Source organism: Pelmatolapia mariae, linkage group LG4 (genome assembly GCF_036321145.2).
Source record: "Pelmatolapia mariae isolate MD_Pm_ZW linkage group LG4, Pm_UMD_F_2, whole genome shotgun sequence".
Classification (NCBI taxonomy): domain Eukaryota; kingdom Metazoa; phylum Chordata; class Actinopteri; order Cichliformes; family Cichlidae; genus Pelmatolapia; species Pelmatolapia mariae.
In genome coordinates this window covers 1,473,628-1,497,883 of record NC_086230.1, presented here as the reverse complement: position 1 = coordinate 1,497,883, position 24,256 = coordinate 1,473,628, and the positions used below count along the sequence as shown (strand labels likewise).

General features: G+C 45.5%; 1 protein-coding gene across 5 annotated transcripts in view; it reads left to right on the top strand.

Moving 5' to 3' along the window:
• rbfox1 (RNA binding fox-1 homolog 1) overlaps positions 1 to 24,256 on the top strand; it is a 147,884-nt gene that overhangs the window by 94,958 nt on the left and 28,670 nt on the right. For all 5 annotated transcript variants that reach the window (XM_063471054.1, XM_063471052.1, XM_063471051.1 and 2 more), the window contains one exon: positions 23,128 to 23,192. In XM_063471054.1, the coding sequence (XP_063327124.1) occupies positions 23,128 to 23,192 (65 nt within the window). The remainder of the gene's footprint in view (positions 1 to 23,127; positions 23,193 to 24,256) is intronic.

Genomic DNA, 24,256 nt, shown 5'->3' with positions numbered 1-24,256 from the left:
TGTTTTTGTTCAGCTCCAGCCTTGAGATCACAGCTGGCGCCAAAGTGGTAGCCGCATGAAGTGATGGTGGTTTTTACTTTAGTGTGAACAACTCATCTGAATTTCAAAGCTGTTCTAACAGTCCGACACTGGTCTCTCAATCTCCTGTTGGAGAGCCGTGAGCTTCTCCATGATGTTATCAAACTTACGCTCCGTGATGTTGTCATTCTTGTGCTCAAAGAGCAGATTCTGAGAACTCACGACCGCAGTGAGCTTCTCCAAGATGTGATCCAATTTGCGCTCAGAGGTCTTATTCTGAGTATTCACGGCAGCCGCAAGCTTCTCCAAGATCTTATCCGTGCTGCACTCAATGAGCCCATTTTTAGAACTCATGCCTCGTCCCATCGTTTCAATCCCAGCGGGCAGCCTTGTGGGGGTTTGAACAGCCGGTTCCGCTTCCTTAATTCTTCGATAAGCCAGGGCCAAGCCAGCTCCGATCAGCAAGAACCCTGTTATCATGGTTCCAAATAGATAGATATCTTCAGCGTCTTCGATCGACAGTCCCGCCAGGCACACGACCCTCCAGCTATGCCACCTGGGAAAGTAGGGAAAGTACCTCCAGGACACTCAGGCTCACCCGAGCCCAGACTTCTTGTTTAGAAAAGGGTGTCAATTGCATTCGGGGACCAGTTGATCAAATCCATAATTGCTCTTTTAGGTTTTAGAGAACAGACTGTGAGAGAGTGTTCCAGGGAAAAGTAATACAAAAAACACGAGACTAGACAAGGACACAAGAGGCTAAGCAGCGAAGCTAAGGGAGAGGAGGAGGAGGAGAGGAGAAAAAGTGCGACCGCCTTCGTCAAGAGCAAGAGAGAATGGCTCTTCTCTCAGTCCTTGGTATTTCTCTAGCTTCTCGTGTTTCTTGTTCCCGATGTTTCTATCACTCTGTATAGCTACATCTATCACTGCGGTCACCTTCATCTGCTTGTCCACCACCACTTGTCCCATTGGTTAGCCATCACCAGTTTGTCAGTGTGTATCTGGAAGTCCAACAGGAATTTGGCTCGGGCATTCCCAACCACTTTTTTTAAACCTGTCCTATCCAGCAGTTGTAGCAAGCAGAATATGGGTCAGAATACTTTGTTGTGCCAAACATATTTGGTTTCCCAAGAGGAGCGCCATAGACTCCCTGTAGGCTCCTTTTGTTAATGTTTTTATTTTATCTATTTAATTATTCATGTCTTTGCCTGTGTAAATATTATGCTGGGGTGGATATGGGGTGGACATCAGATTGGCAAAAGACAGGAGAAGAAAGCGGAGGAATAGAAAAGGGACAGAGGGGGGGGGGGGGGGGGGGGGGGGGGGGGGGGTTGAGGATGACGCAAATGGACATTCTGGGAATTAAACTGCTGCATCTGTAACAAAGCACATTCAAACGATACACAACACCTGAATGACAAAACAGAGGGAGGTACTCAAATAAATATACAACTTTGCTGTGTGCTTGTGTGTGTGTGTGTGTGTGTGTGTGTGTGTGTGTGTGTGTGTGTGTGTGTGTGTGTCAGAGTGAGTCAGAGGAAGAGAGAAAATCCCACACCCTTGATAACAGAGGGAGTAAGGCCCAGCAAGCCCCAGCCTAGCCACAAGCACACACACTCCCATAGTTAGCAGTAATCCCAGTTTGCAGTCAATCAGTCCCCCAGTCACCAGCCAACCCTGGCACCAGAGGGTGTAGGAAATGGGGGCGTAAAAGACCTGGGTGGCCGCTAACTTTCTGCTTCTTAATTTAGATAAAACTGAGGTTATTGTACTCGGCCCTGAAAATCTTAGAAATATGGTATCTAACCAGATTCTTACTCTGGATGGCATTACCTTGGCCTCCAGTAACACTGTGAGGAACCTTGGAGTCATTTTTGACCAGGACGTCCTTCAACGCACATATTAAACAAATATGTAAGACTGCTTTCTTCCATTTGTGCAACATCTCTAAAGTTAGAAATATCCTGTCTCAGAGTGACGCTGAAAAACTAGTTCATGCATTTATTACTTCCAGGCTGGACTACTGTAATTCATTATTATCAGGAAGTCCTAAAAACTCCCTGAAAAGCCTTCAGTTAATCCAAAATGCTGCAGCAAGAGTACTGACAGGGACTAGAAAGAGAGAGCAGATTTCTCCTCTACTGGCTTCCCTTCATTGGCTTCCTGTTAAATCCAGAATTCAAAATCCTGCTCCTCACATACAAGGTCTTAAATAATCAGGCCCCATCTTACCTTAATGACCTTGTAGTACCATATCACCCTATTAGAGCACTTCGCTCTTGCACTGCAGGCTTACTTGTTGTTCCTAGAGTATTTAAAAGTAGAATGGGAGGCAGAGCCTTCAGTTTTCAGGCCCCTCTTCTGTGGAACCAGCTTCCAGTTTGGATTCAGGAAACAGACACTATCTCTACTTTTAAGATTAGGCTTCAAACTTTCCTCTTTGGTAAAGCATATAGTTAGGGCTTGACCAGGTGACCCTGAATCCTCCCTTAGTTATGCTGCATAGGTGTAGGCTGCTGGGGATTCCCATGATGCACTGGGTGTTTCTCCTTCAGTCACCTTTCTCACTCACTATGTGTTAATAGACCTCTCTGCATTGAATCATATCTGTTATTAATCTCTGTCTCTCTTCCACAGCATGTCTTTATCCTGTTTTCCTTCTCTCACCCCAACCAATCACAGCAGATGGCCCTGCCCCTCCCCAAGTCTGGTTCTGCTGGAGATTTCTTCCTGTTAAAAGGGAGTTTTTCCTTCACATTGTCGCCAAAGCACTTGTTCATAGTGGGTCATATGGTAGTTGTTTTCTTTTCTGTATTATTGTAGGGTCTACCTCACAATTTAACGCGCCTTGAGGCAACTGTTGTTCTGATTTGGCGCTGTATAAATAAAACTGAGTTGAATTGAATTGAGTCGGGGATTGCTCCACCAGGGCCTCCGCTCCTGGCCACCGCCGAACACACATTGCACCCCACCCCTACAGCGCCTCCTGTGGGTGGTGGGCCTAAAGGAGGACCCATGTCCCTTTTTCGGGCTGTGCCCGACATGGACTAAGGCCCGGCCACCAGACGCTTGCCTATCCCTATCCCAAACAGGGTGAACTGCTCCCTCAACCTTTTGCTCATAGGGGTCTTTTGAATTGCTTTTCATGTGGTCCCTCACCCAGGACCAATTTGCTATGGGAGACCCTACCAGGCGGAAAAAATACCCCCGACAAAATAGCCAATGGGATCCCTGGGACACACAAACCTGTCCACTTCGAAAGGAGCCAATTCCACATCAAACAGAGCCAGTTAAGGTGGTTTGGGCATCTGACAAGGATGCCGTCTGGGTTAAGTGCATGTCACACTGGGAGGAGGCCCCGGGACAGACCCAGGAGACACGCTGGAGAGATTATATCTCTTGGCTGCCCTGGGAACGCCTTGGTGTTCCATATAAGCTGGGGAGAGGGAGGTCGTGGATAAATGGAAGAAGATGAATGGATGGATGGATAAATTGAATTGAGAAGCCTGCACCTGGGGTCTTTCCTGGTATGGTAGACCCCAGACTCCATGAATCTCATGGTTAGAACTTGTTCCTGTGTTGCCATGATTAGTGCTGTCTTTCAGTCCAGCTATGTCCAGCCATCGGTATTTATCAGCATTAGCCACTGATTCTATCTGCCAGTGGTACTTGCCATGTGGGGCCATGTCCTTCCATGATGGTTCCCCTTCTTGCTCCTCCTCTTTCTCAGGTTTCTGCTGCCTGAGGTATTTACTAAGCACTCAGTTTTGCCCTCTTCCTGATGTACTCATAGATCTTTGTTGTTTTACCCTGGATAGTTGTTCTGACACTCACTAGTTGGCCTCCTTCCTTGGTGGCCACCCTGAGACTGTATGAGTCTCAGGGTGCTGGACTTCAGGTGAAACTGTCCATGCACGTGTAACCCATTTGTAAGTTATGCCTGTCAATGCGTTGTGTTCTGGCGTGTAAGTAAGAGGCAGGAGACAGCACTGGGTCTTTGGGCTCTTTATTGCAGATCTGGAATACAGAAATACAGGTCTGATCTGTGTGTGTCATGCGCCTGCCAGGACACCTCTCCTCCGGCCATGCTGAAAGGAGTTGTGCCTGCAGCTTTATTAACGCCACAATAATATAATAAATCAAATACAACAAATTGTTTTAAAATATTAACTTAAGCTCTTAAAAAAAAAAAAGCATAAAATAAATAATATATCACTGAAAAATCATCAAAAACAACTCATAAGAACAATAAACAAAATAATTCAAAAACAAATAAACAACCAGACATATACAATTTAATAATCAGGACCCAATATTTTGGTGCTTATAGTTCAAACCTTACACTCAAGTACAATCATATTAATAAACGCCATCCAACAGGCAATACAACACTGTACCATAAAAACAATGAAAGAAAGACTGCATCCCCAAAACATAAAAACATCTCCATACCTGCAACACAGAAATACAGCATGCTAACATTACAGCTGCGTTCTCGGCTAAAGCTCATTAAAAACTTAAATTAGCGAACTCCGCCCTCCACAAAATTTACACCGAACGAGTCTCTTAACAACAGACAAAAACGCGGCGGTTCAGCTATATTCGCATTGCAGCTTGTGGCCTTAACAAACTTTAATTAGCTGAGAGCAACGTGGCAGTGACTTACCTCCGGCCATGCTGAAAGGCGCTGTGACCGGGGCACACATGCACGCGGCTACGTCACCATGCAGCGTATACACACACACACAAACACACACAGAGTCAGATTATATAGGCAGGAAATGAAGACGCAAAATGAAATATTTAATTTAAAAAAAAGGTGTTTTGGTGAAATTCACAAGTATTTAACACATATGCTACACATGGTAAGAAACCTTTTTTGTGTTGATGTCAGTGGCTTCTGTCTCATCCGTGGGCAGTTCGTTATCCCAGCAGGGTATTTGATTATCGGTATGATGTAGGTGTTGATTGCTCAGATCTTGAAAAACAAGAAGATCAATCTGAGCACAAATTGCCTGGGGTTTAAAAATCTGTTGGGGCAGTATGTGGGGATGCGATCATGACCTTTAGTAGCATGTAGCATCTGTGCTGTGTTCAGCGGGGACACAGGGTTGTCTGATGTTGACTCAGGGGAGGAGGAGACTCCGGTGATTCTCCCCACTGAAGACTTTCTACTAATGCAGTCTCATGATGACACCCTACCCTGGTGCGCCGCTGCACACCATTTCTGCAAAGAGTGTGGCGCAGGCGCTGTTTCAGGTCATCTCTCGATTCGGCATCCTGAAAGAGATATTGACTGACCAGGGCACATTGTTCATGTCTCGCACACTTAAAGAGCTGTACAGATTATTGGGCATTAAATCTGTTCGGACCAGCGTTTACCACCCTCAGACTGAGGGGTAGCTGGAGCAGCCTGAAGAAGACTGAAGGCTATAAAAATTATGAACAGAACTGGTGACAAAGAGGTGCCTTGGGTGGAGTCCAACCCCCTCCTGGAAATGAGTCCCATCCATTGCTGGTTAAGGATCGAATGGCCCATACGAATGGGCCACACACGCAATAATCCTGAAGCAACTTGTAAAAGTCACAATTGTGTGGTGTCTCTTTAAGACAGCCTAAGTTAACGTTTAGTGATGTCACAAGTATGCGCCACTGCACTCTGTGGAGTGTGGGAGTGTGTGCCTGCACATGGATGTATGGACTGAGATGGACCTCATATCTTTACCTCCCTAACTCAAAGTAACGTTACGGGTTGTATGAACACTGCTCACTTCATGTATGATAAGACAGCAGCCGTTCAACCGGGTCTTGTAAAGTTGATGACGAGTGTTTTTATTAATGGACAAGCACTGTGGAATTCTCAGTACCTGTGTGGTCGTGAGTTTTGACTGTCCTGCAAAGTGTTTCTGCCGCTTCCTCTCAGCCACTGAATACAACCCACGTTACAACCTCCTACAGGATATCCCGACGGACACGGTCGAATGCCTTCTCCAAGTCTACAAAACACATCTAGAGTGGTTGGGCAAACTCCCATGCATGTAAACAGCTGGTCCAGTGGTCCGTGATCGGGAAGAAAACCAAATTGTTCCTCCTGTATCTGAGGTTTGACTAATGGATGGACTCAGTGGCAGTCCTAGCCTGTTTGGCGCCCTGGGCGAACACTCCCTCTGCCCCCCCCCACACACACACACATAAAACATATTAAGGATTGTACATTAACAAACTGTTGTCGGAACCATACTGAATTTCACCACAGAAACACACACACACACACACATATGAAGAGAGAGAGAGTGTGCATAATATGCAAACGGCTACCAAACAGCCATCATAATACGTCATACAATGAGAACAGGACAAATCAACAATTGACAATGACTAATTAATATTAAAATCTGTAACATAATGTTTGGAGTTTATTCTGTTACTGTTACTATTTTTACCATTTCTTCTTGGAGCAACTGTAATCCACATTATTTCCTTAGGGATTAAGAAAGTATTCTGATTCTGATTGTTTCAGGATGACCTGCCATTATCCAATCACACATCTGCTTACCTGTATCTTTTGCTCGTTTCTCCTCCTCTTCTTTTCTATTTTTTCTAAACTGAGCACCTGATGGCTTTGAACTTTTCTTGTCCATCTTCCATCGGTTTATTTTTGCACTCCAGTATGAACACAAATCCCCCAACTCGAGGATCACCACAACATAACCTAACAGACCTACACCTTAGTTCACAGATTCACTTTGTCTAAGGTTTATTTCTGGGATTTCGCACAACCCAAGATTCAAATCATGAATACATAATGTGCTTGGATTTACAACATTATGAATGAAATGTGCTCTATTTGGAAGCAGCCGCCCCCTCCCCTTTCGACGGGTTGTGTGTGAGACTTTAAATCATCAAACTGTAAATTATAAATTTTAAATTGTTATTGATCCCTTTACTCCGAGTCCTAAACTGTGTATTTATTTTCTTACTCTTCTGATATTTATTTTTTGTTTACTGCTGTAACTGGAGCCTCGTCGTCTCGTCTCTCTATATACTGGACTGTATGTAGCGGAGATGACAATAAAGTTTACTTTGACTTCAGCAGCGAGCAGGCGCACCGAGGGCTCTCGCGCTCACTTTTCGCGTACAGAATTTCGAAAAAACATCGGTGCAAATTATAAGTCTGTATCATAATGTCTGGTGTTTTCGTGTTTGTTGTTTTGTTTTTATTTTATTTTATTTTGCGAGCTCCAGAGAATTCCCCGCCGCCCCGCCCTCTCCTCCCTGTGCCACAAGCAGCAGGCGCACCTCGCAAACGGAGGGCGCCCTTACTCCCAGCAAATGGGCGATAGAAAGCGGTGCCTATGCCATTCCCAATATGTGCTGGCTGATGTCGGGGCAGCATGAATATGAGCATTTTTTTTTTTTTTTTTTTTTGCCAATGACCGTGATGTCGCCCCCCACCACGATGCCGCCCCGGGCAACCGCCCATGTCGCCCGTATCAAAAACCACTACTGGATGGACTCCTTTCCAGCACTCTGGCATAGACCTTACTGGGGAGGCTGAGGAGTGTGATCCCCCTATAGTTGGAACACACCCTCCAGTCCTATTTCTTGAAGATGGGAACAACCACCTCAGTCTGTCACTGATCTCCATGCATCAACCAAGACACTCCTACAACATTTAGAGCCTTTAGGAAGTCAGGGCAAACCTCATCCACCCCAGTGGCCAGGAATTGTTTAACTGCCTCAGTGACCTCACCCCCAGTGACGGATCTGCTTTGTTGACAATGAAATTCTAATTTTACATTTTACATTTTATTTTTAAATCTAAATATTCACCTGAAACCTGACAGGGATAAAGTGTAGATTACAGAAATTGAATATAAACTGAGTTTGAGGCTCAGACTTGAACTCCCCCATCCTCATCTTGTGTCAGTTGATCTCAATAAGTCACATGACACGTTGAGGCAAGGCCTTTCACCCAAAACTCTTCACCAATTGATCTTTGGCCTGAAGAAGCTTCTCAGGTGAGAGGTGAAACTCAAGGAAGTCCAGTTGGTTTTCTTTTTAAGCTCCTTAGATTATTAAACACAATTTCCATTTTCATCAGCTTTTAATCACCTGTACGTCACAGTCAGGATTATTACTGTAGTCCCACTACTATGTGTGGTATTAAACTTACTTTTACTCAGGAGTTAGAGCAGGTCACCTACTGATTGGAAGGTTGGTGGTTCATCCCTGGCTGCTCCCAGTCTGCATGCCAAATGTCCTTGGGCAACCAAAGTCTCTCTATTGCATCCATCAGAGCATTAATCTGTGTGAATGATAGATAAAAAGTACTTCTCTGGAAAAAGCACAAAACAAAGTGGTTGGGTGATTGAGGCAATTTGTAAAAAAAAAGTTTCCCCTTTCTTGACTTGGTCGTTGACTTAAGCAAAACAAAAAAAATGTTAGTGTTCAGTGTCATTGACAGGGGTGCACATAAGTGGTCCGCAGGTGCGCATTTGCTGTCAAAATAAAAGACGCGCACCAGATAAGAGGTTGCAATGCGCGTTTGCATACATAAGATTTTCTGGAGGAGGACAGTGTTACGGGTCCGAAATTGGTGGAGAGTACAAAACCAGGACAGTCCAGAAGATTTGGGTCAAAGCAATCTTTATTGAAGTTCACGCGCGGGAAGACAATCACTGCATACATCAGCAAGGGTCTTCGCCAAAATTATACTTCAGATTGCTTTTATATCATCAGAGTATTATGACGCCCCCTCTTGCGTTTACAATCACATAATTTGCATGTACAGAACATTTATGTATTTTAAGAATTAACTGCAGACACAGGAGTTCCCCTTTTGGCATCTTCTTCCAAAGAAGGCAATAAACTCAGGCCTCTGTGGTCTCCAGGGGCTGGTCTTCTCCACTCGTCACCTGTTGTCAAGACAGAACCTCCAGTGCAGTATGTTAACTGAGTGCCTTCAGGCCTCTTCTTAAATCTGTTTCTAAGTTATATGTAATGTATATATGTGTTTTGTAAGCATGTGTGCAATCTTTCTTAAGCTCCCCATTTCCTTACCAATGTATCACCCAGACATCGCGCTGGATGAAGCTTGTGACCTTTATTTACCTGGGAAAGCTTCAACTCTTTAGGTCATAGAGCTGCACTATGTGTGTAAGGATATAACAATATAAAATGGTTATGACTGCACCTGTGAGAGATTAATATGGTGTCAGTATGTTTAAATGTTTCAAGGCCATCTTAAAGCTATAAGCTATGTGGTTAATGCTATGACAAAGCTATGAAATCTATTGTAATCATGAAGCAATTTTCCTTTATCCTCACAATCCTCCTTTTGACCTCTTCCAAAAGAGGTCACCACACCGTGTGCTGTGTCACTCCTCGGCCCCCTCAGTCGTTTCTACGTCCATTAATGGCATCATAGACACCGGGGTCACCGCCCCGGGGTCCACTGCCCTCGTAATTACCTTTTCCAACAATCCTCTGACACAAGGAATGAGACAGCATCCGCAGGTGACCAAAATCCCTAGAAAAGCAGATACAGATAACATGGCAGACATTACAAACCCTTTCCACTGGCCAAACACGGATGTCATCCAGCCCTCAAAGGGATTCTCAATTCCAGAATCTTCATGCATGGTTCTTGACAATGTTTTAAGACCTTCCAGAGCTCGGGTAACTGAGCCATCTGGGGCAGTGTTATTGGGAATGAAAGTACAACACAGGTCACCAAACATAGCACAGACCCCTCCCCTCTCAGCCAGAACCATGTCGAGAGCGAGTCTGTTTTGGACCCCCATTAATGAGGTCGGGCCCAACTGCTCCGCCACTCCCTCAAAGGCATCCCTGGTCAGGTTTGAGAGTCTCAGCAGGTTATAATGGACATAATTTATTCTATCCACATTCTTGTTTGGGGTCACTGGAAAAAGAGCAGAAATGATTGGTAAGTTTTCAAAACCAGCTGCTACTTGATCTGCCAGTTTATACTCGTTAGGAACTCCCCTGGGCACTCCTATGGAGTCGATCCAGGTGGGTGAATTCATCCTAGGATCATATACATGTGTCCCCTTACCCAATACATGTCGCTTACGTCTGGCTGCCAGTGTGCGTGTGTTACTCTGGGGAATTGCTGTCACTCTGTTGCCGATTAATATCAGTTGAGCACCCAACCTTACCATTGCACAGGTCCCGACACTTCCCATTGGAACACGAACCAAAAGAGTTCTTTCCCCACAATAATAGTACAACCCACTTCTTGCCCATGTACCTATTACTGTGTTCGAGTCATTCTTAGCATTGGTGGTTCTTCCTGTGAGTGTCGTAGCGCACCAGCTGGGATCGATATCTCCCAGCTTGTATTTCACTTTGTCTGTGGAGAACTTAAAGCAAGTATAGTTATCTTTCTTGGGTCTAAATGGTCCTACCTTTGTACCTTTATCAATTGGCGGGAAGAGGCTGGCCAATATTGAACAATTGCCAGTACTCACCGCTTCTCTTGTGATTTGTAGCATGCAGTCATATCCCCATTTGTCCTCTGGATACAGTGGAGCGGGTTCTGTAAACAAGCGCGGCCTAGCTGAAGCACAAGCAACACAGTTAGATACATCTTGTTCTTTTGCATTTTGAGCCACCCAGTCCAGCCACAGGTTACTGTCACTGAAACCGGTGGCGCGTTCAATTAAGTCCTGAGGCTTCAACCTGGTGTAATCCACAATCAGGACTCGCCGCTTTTGCTCCTCACGGGCAACAGTTAACGACCCGTTTCCCCAATCCCCTGTACTATTTATGACCGGAGGGTTGGGCTTTGGGTTTACTAAATTCACTCTAATCACACCTGTCGGGTCTGTCCCTGAAACATCTACCCCAATCACCAGGTAAAACACGCCTCCCGGACTATTTGACCTGGGCAAAGAGCTCCATGGTCCCAGAGAGAGGGTGATAGGGTTCTGTGAGGCAGAAAAGTCCCTCTGGATTGCTATCCCTTTCAATCCTTCAGGGACGTGTGGCTCCCACTTCACTCCAGTCCAGGCTACCACCTTGCTCCACCCAGGAATGCACCAGTGCCCTGCGGTATAAGACGCTAACACTGGGCGGATTCCCCGGCTGGAGTGAGGGTTCCCTCCCCGGGTACAAATATCCGGGTGACTGCAGATCCACACGTCATATCCCCTCCAGCTGCTGTTTGCGCCCTTGCAGTTAATCACTTCACACAAATCAAAAGAGTATGAACTCGTGGACCCTTTAACGTAGTCCAATTCCATGCCATTATAAGCGCTGAGACACCCATCCCTTTTACCTGATACCTCTCGTTTGGGTCTCTGTAACGGCCCCATTTCAGTGTTCTGTTTTTCAGTCGGTGGAGGGCTGGGCTGACCTCCGTGCTCGGGTGGGCTGTTCCAGGCTATCTGCCAAAAATACACAAAAATACATATTAGCAAAAGTAATACTATCTTATATAACAACCATGTGGTTGTGAGGAGCATTTTTACCAATTTTCTCTCCTCACGCCTCCTGCTACGTGCCTGTATGTCAAATGCGTGCATGTTGTCGTGTGAAACTTATACTTCTTTTATCAAAATATATTTATTTAAGTGCTTTCCTTTTTTTTTTTTTTTTTTTTTCTAATGTGTTACCACTCCCTTGCGTTGGCGTGGGGATCTCCTCCTTTGCTGGTCTTCTTGCTTCGGCCTCCCAGGTAGACTACTGTTCGGCCCGTTGCACGGGGGAGAGGATTTATTCTGCCTCTGGTTGTCGTCAGCCCCCGTGTTCGGTGGAGCTAGGTCGCTGTCCACCAGGCTCTCGTCTGCTGCAGCACACTGCGTCCAGTGATACCAATTTTCACCTTTTCCTTTCAAACGGACCGCTGTGGCCGTCCGAGCCGTCACCTCGTAGGGTCCGGTCCAACGAGGCTCTTTCCACTTCCTCTTTATGACTTTCAGCCACACTGCTTTTGCCTCTGGAACCTCTCCTTCTGCCGTGGGCCTCCCGGCGGTCACCTGTTTTGTAAAACTGGACACAAGAGCTTTTACTTCATTAAAATATTCAGCATGAGACTTGTTACTTCTCTTAGACTGTTCTGTCGCTGGAACCACCGTCCAAGGCGCCGGAAACTGCCGTCCTGTCAGCAGCTCATAGGGCGTGAAACCTGTGGATTGGTTAACAGAACATCTTATGGTCATCAAAGCAATTGGCAGGGCTGCAACCCAATTCAACCCTGTCTGTGCACAGATTTTAGCCAATTTGTTCTTCAAATTTAGGTTCATTCTTTCTACTTTTCCTTGGGACTGAGGATGGTACACTGTCCCGAATTTATGCTGGACTCCCAGCATTCTCTCCACCTCTGCTAGATCCTTATTTCTAAAATGGGTCCCGTTATCTGATCTAATTCTCTTGGGAAACCCATGCCTTGGGATGTAGTGGTTAATCAGACATTTAATCACACTTTTTGCATCCTCTCTTTTAGTAGCCCATGCCTCTGGCCAGCCGGTCAGAGCATCCACACATACCAACAAGTACCTCAGTCCTCCTAGTCCCCCATCCACCATGTCAGTGTAGTCAATCACAATTTCTTCTCCTGGTCTCTCTGGCATGAGGAACTTACCTGGTTCTGGCTTCACCGCTGGTTTTGGATTGTGTGCCCCACAGATCAGACACGTTCTGGCTTTTTCTTTTATCATGTCTCTCAGGTGAGGGTGCCACCAGTGACACAAGTTTCTCTCCATCTGTGCCACACCCACGTGACCAAGTCCATGTGCCTCACTTACCTTCTTTTCAGCCAGCTTGGCTGTTAGAGCCGGTCGCCCGTGGGGCCCTCTCCACAGACCTCCTTCTTTTCTGGCTCCTCGGGCCTGCCACACCTCCTTTTCTTCCTGGGTGACTTCTTCCTGCGCCCTTCTGGCTTCCTCCAACACATTAACAGTTGGCTCTTCTTCAGCAATAACCTCCACCATCTGTCTCCGTCCTTTGTAGCCTGCTGCTTCTTTGGCGGCTTCATCTGCTTTCTGGTTCCCTTTTGCTACCATTGTGTTTTCTTGAGAGTGTGCTTTACATTTTATGATACTTACCATGTCTGGGTCGTTCAGAGCGTCTTCCAGTTCCTCCATTTCCTTCTTATGGCATATTGGGGCATTGGTTGCTGTTCTGAAACCTGCTCTCTTCCATTGAGCGAGTTCCACGTGAGCTGCCCCGAATGCATAAGCTGAATCAGTGTAGATGTTCACCTTCATGTTCTTGGCCAGTCTCAGGGCTCGAGTCAGGGCTATTACTTCAGCTCTCTGTGCTGACTGTTGACCCTCTATTCTTCCAGCTTCTTGTACCTCATACTGTCGTCCTCTTCTGGAAACCACCGCGTAGCCTGCTTTCAGTCCTTCTTCATCCCGGTGACAACAGCCGTCTGTGAACCAGTCCTCCGCACCTATGATAGGTTCTGCTTTCAAATCTTCTCTGACCTTCTCTTCAGCTTCAGCTCTTTTGGCACAGTCGTGTGGTTCCCCTGACCCCATCAAGTCTGCCATGTTTATGCCTTCATGTGTAAACGTCAAGTTTGGAGCATCCAGGACTTTGCTCAGTCTCTGTTGTCTCAGTGGTGTCATTGTGAAGGCTTGTGAGTTTACATAGGCTACTACACTGTGTGTGGTGAGCACTTTAAGTGGATGTTCTCTTACTACATGTGCTGTTTTCTGAATGATTTTGGCTACCCCAGCTGCATGCTGTGTACATGGGGGATGTCTTGCCTCTGTTGGATTTAATCTTACGCTGACATACATAAGCACATCCCTACCTCCTCCTTTTTTCTGAAACAAAACGCCATTCACAATCTCATTTGTTTCAGAAACATCAAGATAGAATGGTTCATCATAGTTGGGTGTGGCCAGATCTGTGGCTCTTGACAGGTCTTGTTTGAGTGAAATGAATGCTGTCTCTGTTGGTGGCGTCCATGGTAACTGTGCCTTAAGGTTTCGAACGCCCACCTTTTTGATCAGGTCCCTTAAGGGGGCCGTCTTACCCGCATAATTCGGGATAAACTGTCTGCTGTAGCCTGTCAGGCCAAGAAAGGAAAGGAGTTCCTTCACAGTTCTTGGTTTTGGGTGTGTCAGAATCTGGTCTCTGTGTGTGTTCATTAAACCCACTGACCTGTGTGCAATGACTCGGCCCAGAAATGTTACTTCCGGTCGGACCAGCTGCAGTTTTTCTTTACTTACTTTAAACCCACATTCTGCCAAGCGGTTCAGAACCACCAGAGAGGCTGCTGTGCAGGCGGATGCGGACGGGGCTGCTATTAACAAGTCATCCACGTACTGAATGAGTGTACAACCTTCAGGCAGATGGCACGGTGACAGTGCGTCCTTCAGCACCTGATTGAAAATGCCTGGAGACAAGGCAAAACCCTGTGGCAGGCGTGTGTATCTGTACTGCTGTCCTCTGTATGTGAATGAAAAAATGTCCCTGAGTGATTCATGCAGAGGGAGACAAAAGAAAGCATTAGCAAGATCAATACATGTAAACCACTTTTGTTCCCACGAAATGGCGGTTAACGCCGTGTATGGGTTTGGTACAGGCACGGTGTCTGTACGTAGTATTGCATTAATCGCTCTCAAATCATGTGCCATCCTGTATTTGCCTGTCCCGTGCTTTTCTACTGGCAGAATAGGTGTGTTCCAGTATGATTGAGAGGGCTCGAGCACACCTACTTTCAACAACCCCTCAATTGTTTCTGCAATTCCTTCCTCAGCTTCTGATTTGTGTCTGTACTGAGGTCTCTCAATTGGCACTTCCGATTTCAGCTGAAACAGGACGGGTGAACAATTGGCCAGGCCAACATCCGTGGGCCCTGTTGACCACAAACAGTCAGGGAGCTGTGAAAGTGCTGCAACTGCGTCAGGGTGGTCTGTTTTTTCCCTGCCGTGTGTTCTTGAAATTTCTTTGTGTTCTACAACCACCGCGTCATTGGACAGACAGGTGATTCGGTAGGTTTTGCACTGTGGTGCATACCAGACATTTGGGATTTGAGTACCTTGCCACCAGCTGTTATCCAGAGCTCGCTTGACCATCGGACCCAACTCTCGGGCCTGATGACCGACGTGGACCGCCAAAGTGACATGGGGAGCTGAATCGGAGCCCATCTCGTACCAAAGCAGTTGTTCTTCCGTCAATTTTGCAGCCGCTGCTACCCCTTCCGGGCCCACATAAATGTCATGGCAACGCACGCTCCAAATTTGACCTTCGAGGTCATTTTCAAAATTTTCTCGGTACGTGTCATCGTCGTCCCTATCATAAAACAGAGTGACGTGGTAAGGGTCACGCGGCGGGGTGTAGACGGCCAGGCTCATTATCCAGGGTCTCCACAGCTCATATTGTCTCAGAATGCCGTCTTCCACCAGCCTCCCCCAGTAGATGTCAGCTGTAGCTTGTTCACAGTCTCGTATCAGATATTGAGTCTTTGTGAGTGTCCCCAGGCACGGGAACTGGTTTCCGCCTGGCAAAGTAACCGTCAGGCCATCTGCGGAACAGGTGATAGTAGCTCCTAGCTTCACGAGCAGATCCCTGCCCATGAGATTTACTGGTACCTGCGGCGACACCACATATCTGTGCTTCAAAGTCTGTTTTCCCAGCTCAGTCAGTGCTGGATCAGTTAATGGCAGAGTCATTGGAACCCCGGAGAAACCAACCACGCTCACAGTGTGGTCAGAGATGGTTGCACTGTTTGGTGTGGATATAAGCGTGGAGTAGGTCGCTCCAGTGTCCACCAGGAAGGTCAGTGGTGTTCCTTCCACAGTCATTGACAGCATGGGATCTGCCATTCCCACACCGTCCGGTTTCTCAGGGCCCCGTCAATACTGCTCTTCCCAGCCCCAGTCTGCGACTGGATACTGGGCGAGTGGCGCTGCACCTGGGTTAGGAGCTCGGTGTCCACCTCTGTATACACCTCTTCCTCTGGAAGCTCCACGTGCCTGGGTTTGGTAGCCTCGCCCACGGTAGTTCAGGGGCTGTTCCGGGCAGTCTCTCGCCCAATGTCCGTCAGCTCCACATTTATAACAGACATTCCAAGATGTGTTGCTGGGATTCCCCGGCCCACGAGCCCTTTGTCCTCTCCCGGCGTAACCACCACGCCCTCTGTATGGTCTCGCCACCCCCCAATTCCCCGCGGGTTGGCTCTGCCTTGGTGCGTTGACGGGCCAGCGGTCATCAGGATAAAGGCTGGGGTCCAGATCTGGCCACTCAGGCACGGGATCAGGCTGTGGCTTCGCCACCATCATTTTCTTTGTGGCTTCTTTGGCTTCTTTCTTTTTCTCATCTACTTTAATTCGTGCCTCTGCCAGCTGATATTTTACGAGCGCCGCCTGCGCTTCCTCCAGCTCCCTTTTCTGCTTGGTCACATCATCCTTCTCCAGCATCAACCGATGCGTTACATGCCTCTCCCATTGGGTGGAGTCGGCCACAGCAAAGTCTGGATTTTTCTCCAAATCAGTTCTCACCTGCTGAGGCAGCCCTGCCAGCACCGCCGCTCTGAACCACGCTCTTGATTCTCCTTCTTGACCAGGATGTATCCCTGTTTCTGACATCCACTGCTCTTTTGCTCTTGCTAGAAACTCTAAAGGTGTGTATTGTGGATCCCATACTATTTTAGGAATGGCTCCCGTGTTTGGGGTCGGGTACTTCTCACGCACTGCGTCCGCTAGAGCATTTCGCACATTGTGATATGGCATGTTGTTGGCATATTCAGTCGTTCCTGCCATTTCTTCCACGTCAGCCAGACCGCAGGCCACCATAGCTCTCCCAGCGAGAGCGCGGAAGTCTCCCAGCGCAATCTCCTCTCCTTCTGTCAACGCCCCCAGCTTCCTCAGCCATCTTGCCCCTCCTTCTGTCACGGGAGGTAATTGTCTAACCAATGCTTCCAGATCTCTTACCTTATATGCTCGGTATATTGGTTCATGTTTGGGTCCCATTATCAGCGGCAAGTTACGGCTTGGTCTTGGGGCTTCATCCTCAAATTCCACTTCTCTGCTCTTCCCAGTCTTTCCTGAATTTCTTGACGTGTCAAATATGGATTGGCGCTCCCCTTTAACGGTGGGCCTAGGTTTTGTATCTGGGGCTCTGTACACTGTTCTACTGCGCAAATCCAGATTTCTGTCCTGCTCACAGGCGCCTTTTCCTTCAGTCTCCTCATGTTCTTCGTCCTCCTCTTCTTCCGATGAGGTCTTGCGATCTTTTATGTCCTCCTCCATCACTCTCCTCAGTACTTTCTTCCCTTTCCATCCAGGCTTGAGATCCTTCATTTCCTCCTCCGCAAGTTCCTTCAGGGCTTTTTGCTTCGCGGCGGTCAACGTTTCTACTACCGCCAGTAGAGCGTCTCTGTCCTCGTGCATACGCCCACGAACTTGCCCGTCCCAGAGGTCCTTCTTCTGTGTGAACTGCTTGCCTGCCTGGCTCACTCCCTGTCCCATGTGGAACGGCAAATCGGCGAACGCTGATCTTGCTTCTTCTCCATCTGGTGAAGTAACATCTTCAGTCTGGGCATCAGGTGAGGCTTCGGTGTGAGACACCCCCATCGCTACCGGTTCTCCTGATGAGTCCTGCATCGTCCGGGCCAAGCGACACGATGCCTCCCCGGGACCTGTGGTACAGACCGTCTGTGTGCCTGCATTCTCCATATTCTGCTGTCCCACTGCCGTCATTTCCTCAGCTTGTGTTGCCCCGGGCATGCTGGAGTACTGGACATTTACGAGTCCTCCGACCGCAATGCCAGTTTGTCCACCAGGGCCATGCACTTGTCCTCCTTCTATGGTCATTACTGGCATCACATAAGGGGGAGGAGCCTCGGCTCCACCAGGCTGTGGCGGGGCACTGGGAAGTTGAGTGATCCACGGATATATTGTTGGTGTGTGAGGGTTATTCACTCCTTCGCTTTTTAGCGTCAGTTTTATCATTTTGTCCTCCAGCTTTTCATTATCTTCCTGTAATTTCTGCATTAATTTCATTATACTTGCCATTTCTTCTTCCTTTGCTCGCTCAGACTCTTCCACTTTTTCCTTCATCCAGGACGATACTGCACTGCACATCATCATCCACTTGCAGCAGTTCCCATGCATTGCCTTCAGGACCGTCATTTCCTTTTTTGTTTTCCGGTTGACTGAGCGGCCTCCTGATTGCTCCTGTAAGTTTTTTAGTATCTTCTCACATCTCTCTCCCTCTGTTTTAAGCACGGCGTCCAGTGGTGTCCTTTCATCTAAACCTTTGTGTTGTAATGCAAGAATTTTGCTTACCTCTTCTTCCATGGCTCGACACTCCTTCTCAGCTGCTTTAGATGAACCTGTACAGGCCATCCTTATGGCCTTTTTCAGCTCCTCCATCTGGTCTTTCAATGTTTTGTAGCGTCTCTGTCCGGTACCTGAGCTGTCAGCCATTTTGTGTCTTCCTGTAAGACAGCACTTACCTCTTCAAACTGGCTGCTGTCGGCTCCTCCCTTTCAGTCACCCACCGGCACTTCCCAGTTCAGCTCAGTGCTCGTCCGTCCGCTCTAACGGTCACTTCCTCTTTTTTAATTCTGCTTGGTGACACACACACACAGTGAACTCATGATCCACCACATCATGCGTATAATTCGGCACCCATTCAACCCTTATCCAAAGGCAGTCAGCTTAGTAAAATATAGAAAAAATGAAATACCTACCACTCAACTTAATCATTGTTATGTTAGTGTGTTTGATTTGGTTTTGTGTGTTACAATGTGAATAAAACTATTTCTGCACTCCTCAAGGGACCTCAGTATGCCTGTCAGGAAACAGATGCACTGCCATTCACGCACCAGTGAGCAAAGGGGAACCACACCCTAGCTGTCTAGGGACCAAGCTTCTCTTTAGCAAATGTCATCAAATAATACATCACACGTTGTCAGCTAAAGCAATTATGCACAAGCTTCAGATCAACATTTCAAACTAGCACATTACCGCAAATGCAAGGCTACAAAAACACCACATTAACATTATTACTGTCACTCTCCATGTCCTTCATCTTGTGATGTCTCCGGGGAGATCTGAACATCCTCGCACAAATCTACTATAGTGCTAAATAACGAAAAGCTCGTGGTCAGCCACCAGACAATTTCAGCTTCTGTAATAGTTGTGGCCACTTCAATATCTACAGGGTCGTCAGGCGCTTCTGCCCGTTCTCCATGGAAAACCCGAGTAGCCCTGTAGAGACCCTCCCCCAGAGGAATAAGTTTTATGCTGCAGTAACCAAAAGTGATCATCTTCCTTTTTCAAAGTGTTATGTGTGTTCTGAGAAATAGCAAACAAAATTAATTTACTTCCTACCATGTGCTAGGCTACACAGCACCTGTAATGAAGCTGAAAATGTAAACTAGACATATAACAGGAAATTAAACATAGGCCTATAACACAACAGTGGCCTATAGCTCGGAAATTAAACATAGGCCTATAACACAACAGTGGCCTATAGCTCTACAGTTCTGCGGCCTCCTCGCTATTGTGTTCTACAATCTCCCGCAGGGAGGTCACCAAAAGCAGGCAATCATGTAATAGCAGGGGGAATTCTGTTTCAGTCAAATTAAGAGTGATACTGAAGTAATGATCAGTAAGACCAACCTCACAGCAAACCCGCAGTTCAGTTTCTACCCACCACGTGTCACCATATGTCACTGGAGTCAACACCAGACTGAAAGTGAATCCAGTCATATTTCTACTAACCGACTCCAAATCAACATCTTGTGTGTCCTCCATTAAATGTACGTGTGCTCTTTAAGACTGACAGTCCAATGTCCTACACACACAAATACAATGCGAGCTATCCCGTCCACTGGAAGTTAATGTCAAAATCCTGAAAAGCGCGCTCACAAAGGTCCGGAAAGTCACGTTCCGCCTCAACGGGATTAGTATAGGGATTACAGTATAATTCCAGTGCCCGAAAAATAATCAAACTGCGATTGGTAAAGTCTAATAGGAGTTGTTGCGAATTTCTTATTACTGCAGTTACTGAAAAGCCATAACGAACGTCTGAAAGCAGAGCTTCACAACGACAGGTGACGATTGCAATATCGCCTGTCCATGTATATTCAACCACACAAGAGCCGCTATCAAACATAGGAGCAAACTGAGGGTGGGAGTTATCCCCGCCACTCAAACAGAATGTTAAAGTCCCTGAATGCGGTTGCACAAAATATAGCAAAGTCCCGTTCTGCGTCAGTGGGGCTTAAGTTTATATGTTCTCTACAATAGAATCGAATGGCAGTAAATATAACGACACAACTGCATGCAAAGTCTACTAATCTGTCCTCTGATCTGTCTATCACTGAGGTAACTTTAAAACCGTAAGTAATGTCTGAAGAGACAAGGTGACATCGACAGGTTACAACATAAAAATCACCTATCGGCGTATGTTGAAGCAAGCAATAGCCAGAATCAGGCATGTGTGCATGTGTAAAGTTTATATTATATACTTAAAATATTAAAAGTACAAAGAAACTACAAAACGCAAGTGCTATGAAGTACATCAAGAGTGAAATAGTTCCGGTACGTGAAAAATGGAACTAGAACAATGCACAATAATTTTAACAACCGTAGTATAAACAAAGTAAAAATAAAAGTTATTTCTTTAAAACACCATATAGAACAGACGTAATAGCAACCAAGTAAAAATTAAAGTAATTCTTTCCTTAAAACACCAACAGGTCGTCTTTAACCCAGGCTCTCCAGGCAGTCAGTAGCCACTCATTAGTAAACAGGAAATGTGACTTCAAATAAGTCAGATGCACCTAATTTACATATGCACAGACACACTCTCAAAATAACCAGCCTGATGCGGCGCCCGTGGCAGACAGAAAATATGCACAAACATAAGTATTATAACAACAAATTATAACACAGAGACGTCTTATAAAATATACAAATATGTACAAGGCCTTAAAGCGAACAACCTACCGAATTTAGAAAAATTTAACTTTAACGGTCCAACCGATGAACTCCCTGAGTTTTTTGTAATCAATTAAAACCAGTATCGGCCCCGGGCCGTGGTCAAATAACTAATAATCTAAGATAATTTAAAAGCGGCAACCAACTATACTTCCCCGAAGTTATAATTGTAACGTTACACGCCCGAAACCCGGTTTCTATCGACCAAAAAAGTGCAAAATACCGTCCCGGACGGCAAACTGACCCAGTCAGTGGCTATTTTGGACCGTCCTCAGTTGTCCACGATTGCCAATCGGACTATCCCTTCCAAAGGAAAATCCTGAGCGTCCCCAGGAAGTTGGGAGCGTCACCTCCGAACAATGCACTTCTTAGAACTCCCAGAGTTCCGTTCTACAGAAATTTAATTACTTTTGAAGACACCCTATGAAACCACCAAACCTACTATAATGATGTCCAAGCCCAGCTTTATAATCAATTAAGACTGTATTACCATATACAGATTTCAAATGACCTATATCCTAAATGCAGTAGTCCAACTACTTTACTTTGTCTTTTTTCCTATTTCCATTACTTTTACCTTTTCTTATTCAGCAGTCCAACTGCATTTAACTTATCCTTTTCTTATTTCAATGTATAAACTACACAACATCCGAACCTAAGAACACAAACAGTCATCAGTAATCTAATGAGTAGACATCAATTTCAATCATCCAATTCGGCACACTTCGGAATATTTCAACAGGTAGTGCCTACCTTGTGAGATGGGCTGCCCTTTGTCCACTCAAATCGATCACTGCCTCCTGATTGTGCGACCCCCTCGGACGTCCACAACGCCACTCTCTCCTCAACCAACACCGGCCAATGCACCAATTGTTACGGGTCCGAAATTGGTGGAGAGTACAAAACCAGGACAGTCCAGAAGATTTGGGTCAAAGCAATCTTTATTGAAGTTCACGCGCGGGAAGACAATCACTGCATACATCAGCAAGGGTCTTCGCCAAAATTATACTTCAGATTGCTTTTATATCATCAGAGTATTATGACGCCCCCTCTTGCGTTTACAATCACATAATTTGCATGTACAGAACATTTATGTATTTTAAGAATTAACTGCAGACACAGGAGTTCCCCTTTTGGCATCTTCTTCCAAAGAAGGCAATAAACTCAGGCCTCTGTGGTCTCCAGGGGCTGGTCTTCTCCACTCGTCACCTGTTGTCAAGACAGAACCTCCAGTGCAGTATGTTAACTGAGTGCCTTCAGGCCTCTTCTTAAATCTGTTTCTAAGTTATATGTAATGTATATATGTGTTTTGTAAGCATGTGTGCAATCTTTCTTAAGCTCCCCATTTCCTTACCAATGTATCACCCAGACATCGCGCTGGATGAAGCTTGTGACCTTTATTTACCTGGGAAAGCTTCAACTCTTTAGGTCATAGAGCTGCACTATGTGTGTAAGGATATAACAATATAAAATGGTTATGACTGCACCTGTGAGAGATTAATATGGTGTCAGTATGTTTAAATGTTTCAAGGCCATCTTAAAGCTATAAGCTATGTGGTTAATGCTATGACAAAGCTATGAAATCTATTGTAATCATGAAGCAATTTTCCTTTATCCTCACAACAGACATTTGTTTAGAACTCTTAAAGATGTCGAAGAAGCAAGCTCCTTTAAGCAATTACTTTGGTGTTCCTCCACCTCCAAAGAAATGTCAGAAGGAGTCCAAACCGCAAAAGAAGCGCGTATTCTCGGAAAAGTGGTTGCAGGAGGTGAGCTGGCTTCAAACAAATGATGAACACACAGAGATGTGGTGCAGAATGTGCCATGAAAATTCCACTCTAGCGGACAAAAACAGTACCTTTTATATGTACGCAAACGCGCGTTGCAACTTCTTATCTGGTGCGCGTCTTTTATTTTGACAGCGAATGTGCACCTGCGGACCACTTATGTGCACCCCTGGTCATTGACATTATCGTAAAGTGTAAAACTGTTTTTACTTTTTTTTGTATAAATGCTTTTCTACAAGAAACACAAAGCACACTATATCAGTGTTTATAAACACAAGAAAGTGTATAGGCAAAATCTGTTTACTAAACTCATTAACTTTACTGTTATCTGTTGTATTTGTGTGCATCTGTATGTGTGGATGGACATGCGTAAATGTGTGTATTTCTAGGGCTGTTACACTAACTACAGATATGCCCAGCCTACTGCTGCCACAGCTGATGCATACAGCGACAGGTAAGATACAGACTTAACTTTTGTCTTCCTTTTTTATTCTATTTGGTACTGTGTTCTGTCAAAATAAGATGGAGTATCAGGGCCTCATTAAGAAAAAAGAATAGTGTCCATTTGAGAATAAAGTAAAAATTTTGGATTAAATTTGAAATAGTGTTTGACAAAATAGTACTTTGAGGAAATCCAAATGTGGAGTTTACAGTTCTCATTTCAAGCAAAACAGCTGCCACGGCTCCGACACCCTCTACAAAACACCTCAGGTGGAAGACGCAAATCCAGCCAACTCTTCCAAGTTTGTGTGTTTTTTCCTTGTAACAAGATGCAGCTTTCTGACCCATTTTTCACCATCCTTATACTTATCACCATACTGTGTTGAAGTGCAAAAAGAGCAAAAAATTCCTTGTAACTAAAACCGATTCTGAAGTACGATTCCACTAACCCATTTACACAAGGTAGGTTGTAGAGGGTAGAGCAGCTGTGGCAGTTTGTCTTGAAACAACTTTTCACAAAAGACCTTGTAACACAGCCCATTTGCTACAAACTAAATCAATAATTACCCAAATATGCAGCTTTATTTATCCATGAAGCAAGGTGACACAAACTAGGTAGTTAAATTACAGCCATGTCTTAAAAACATAAAGTCCTGACCACTTCTAAAGTCAGACAAATTTGAGATTATTGTACTGGGCCCTACAAATCTTAATGAGATATTAACTGCCCTGGCCTCTAGTAGCACTACACTAATCTTAAAATCATGTTTTGAAAAGGATATGTCCTTGAACGAGTGGAGTATGGTGACGTTAACAGAAAGGTAAGGAGCCTCAGATCAACCTTTGTGCTGGCTGTCTGCACTGAACATGGACTCCTGCACTCCTTGCTGGCGGAAGAATTGTAAAACATTATTACTTTTATAGTTAAATCTAATATGTTACTAAAAAAATATTTACTATTAGTTGACAATGTCAAGTGGTGGAGGAATTTTAAAAACATTTGTGAAAAAAACCCAATAAAACTGTATGAAAACACGTCAGTACAACCAAAACTCTATTACTGAAAGAGTGTATGCA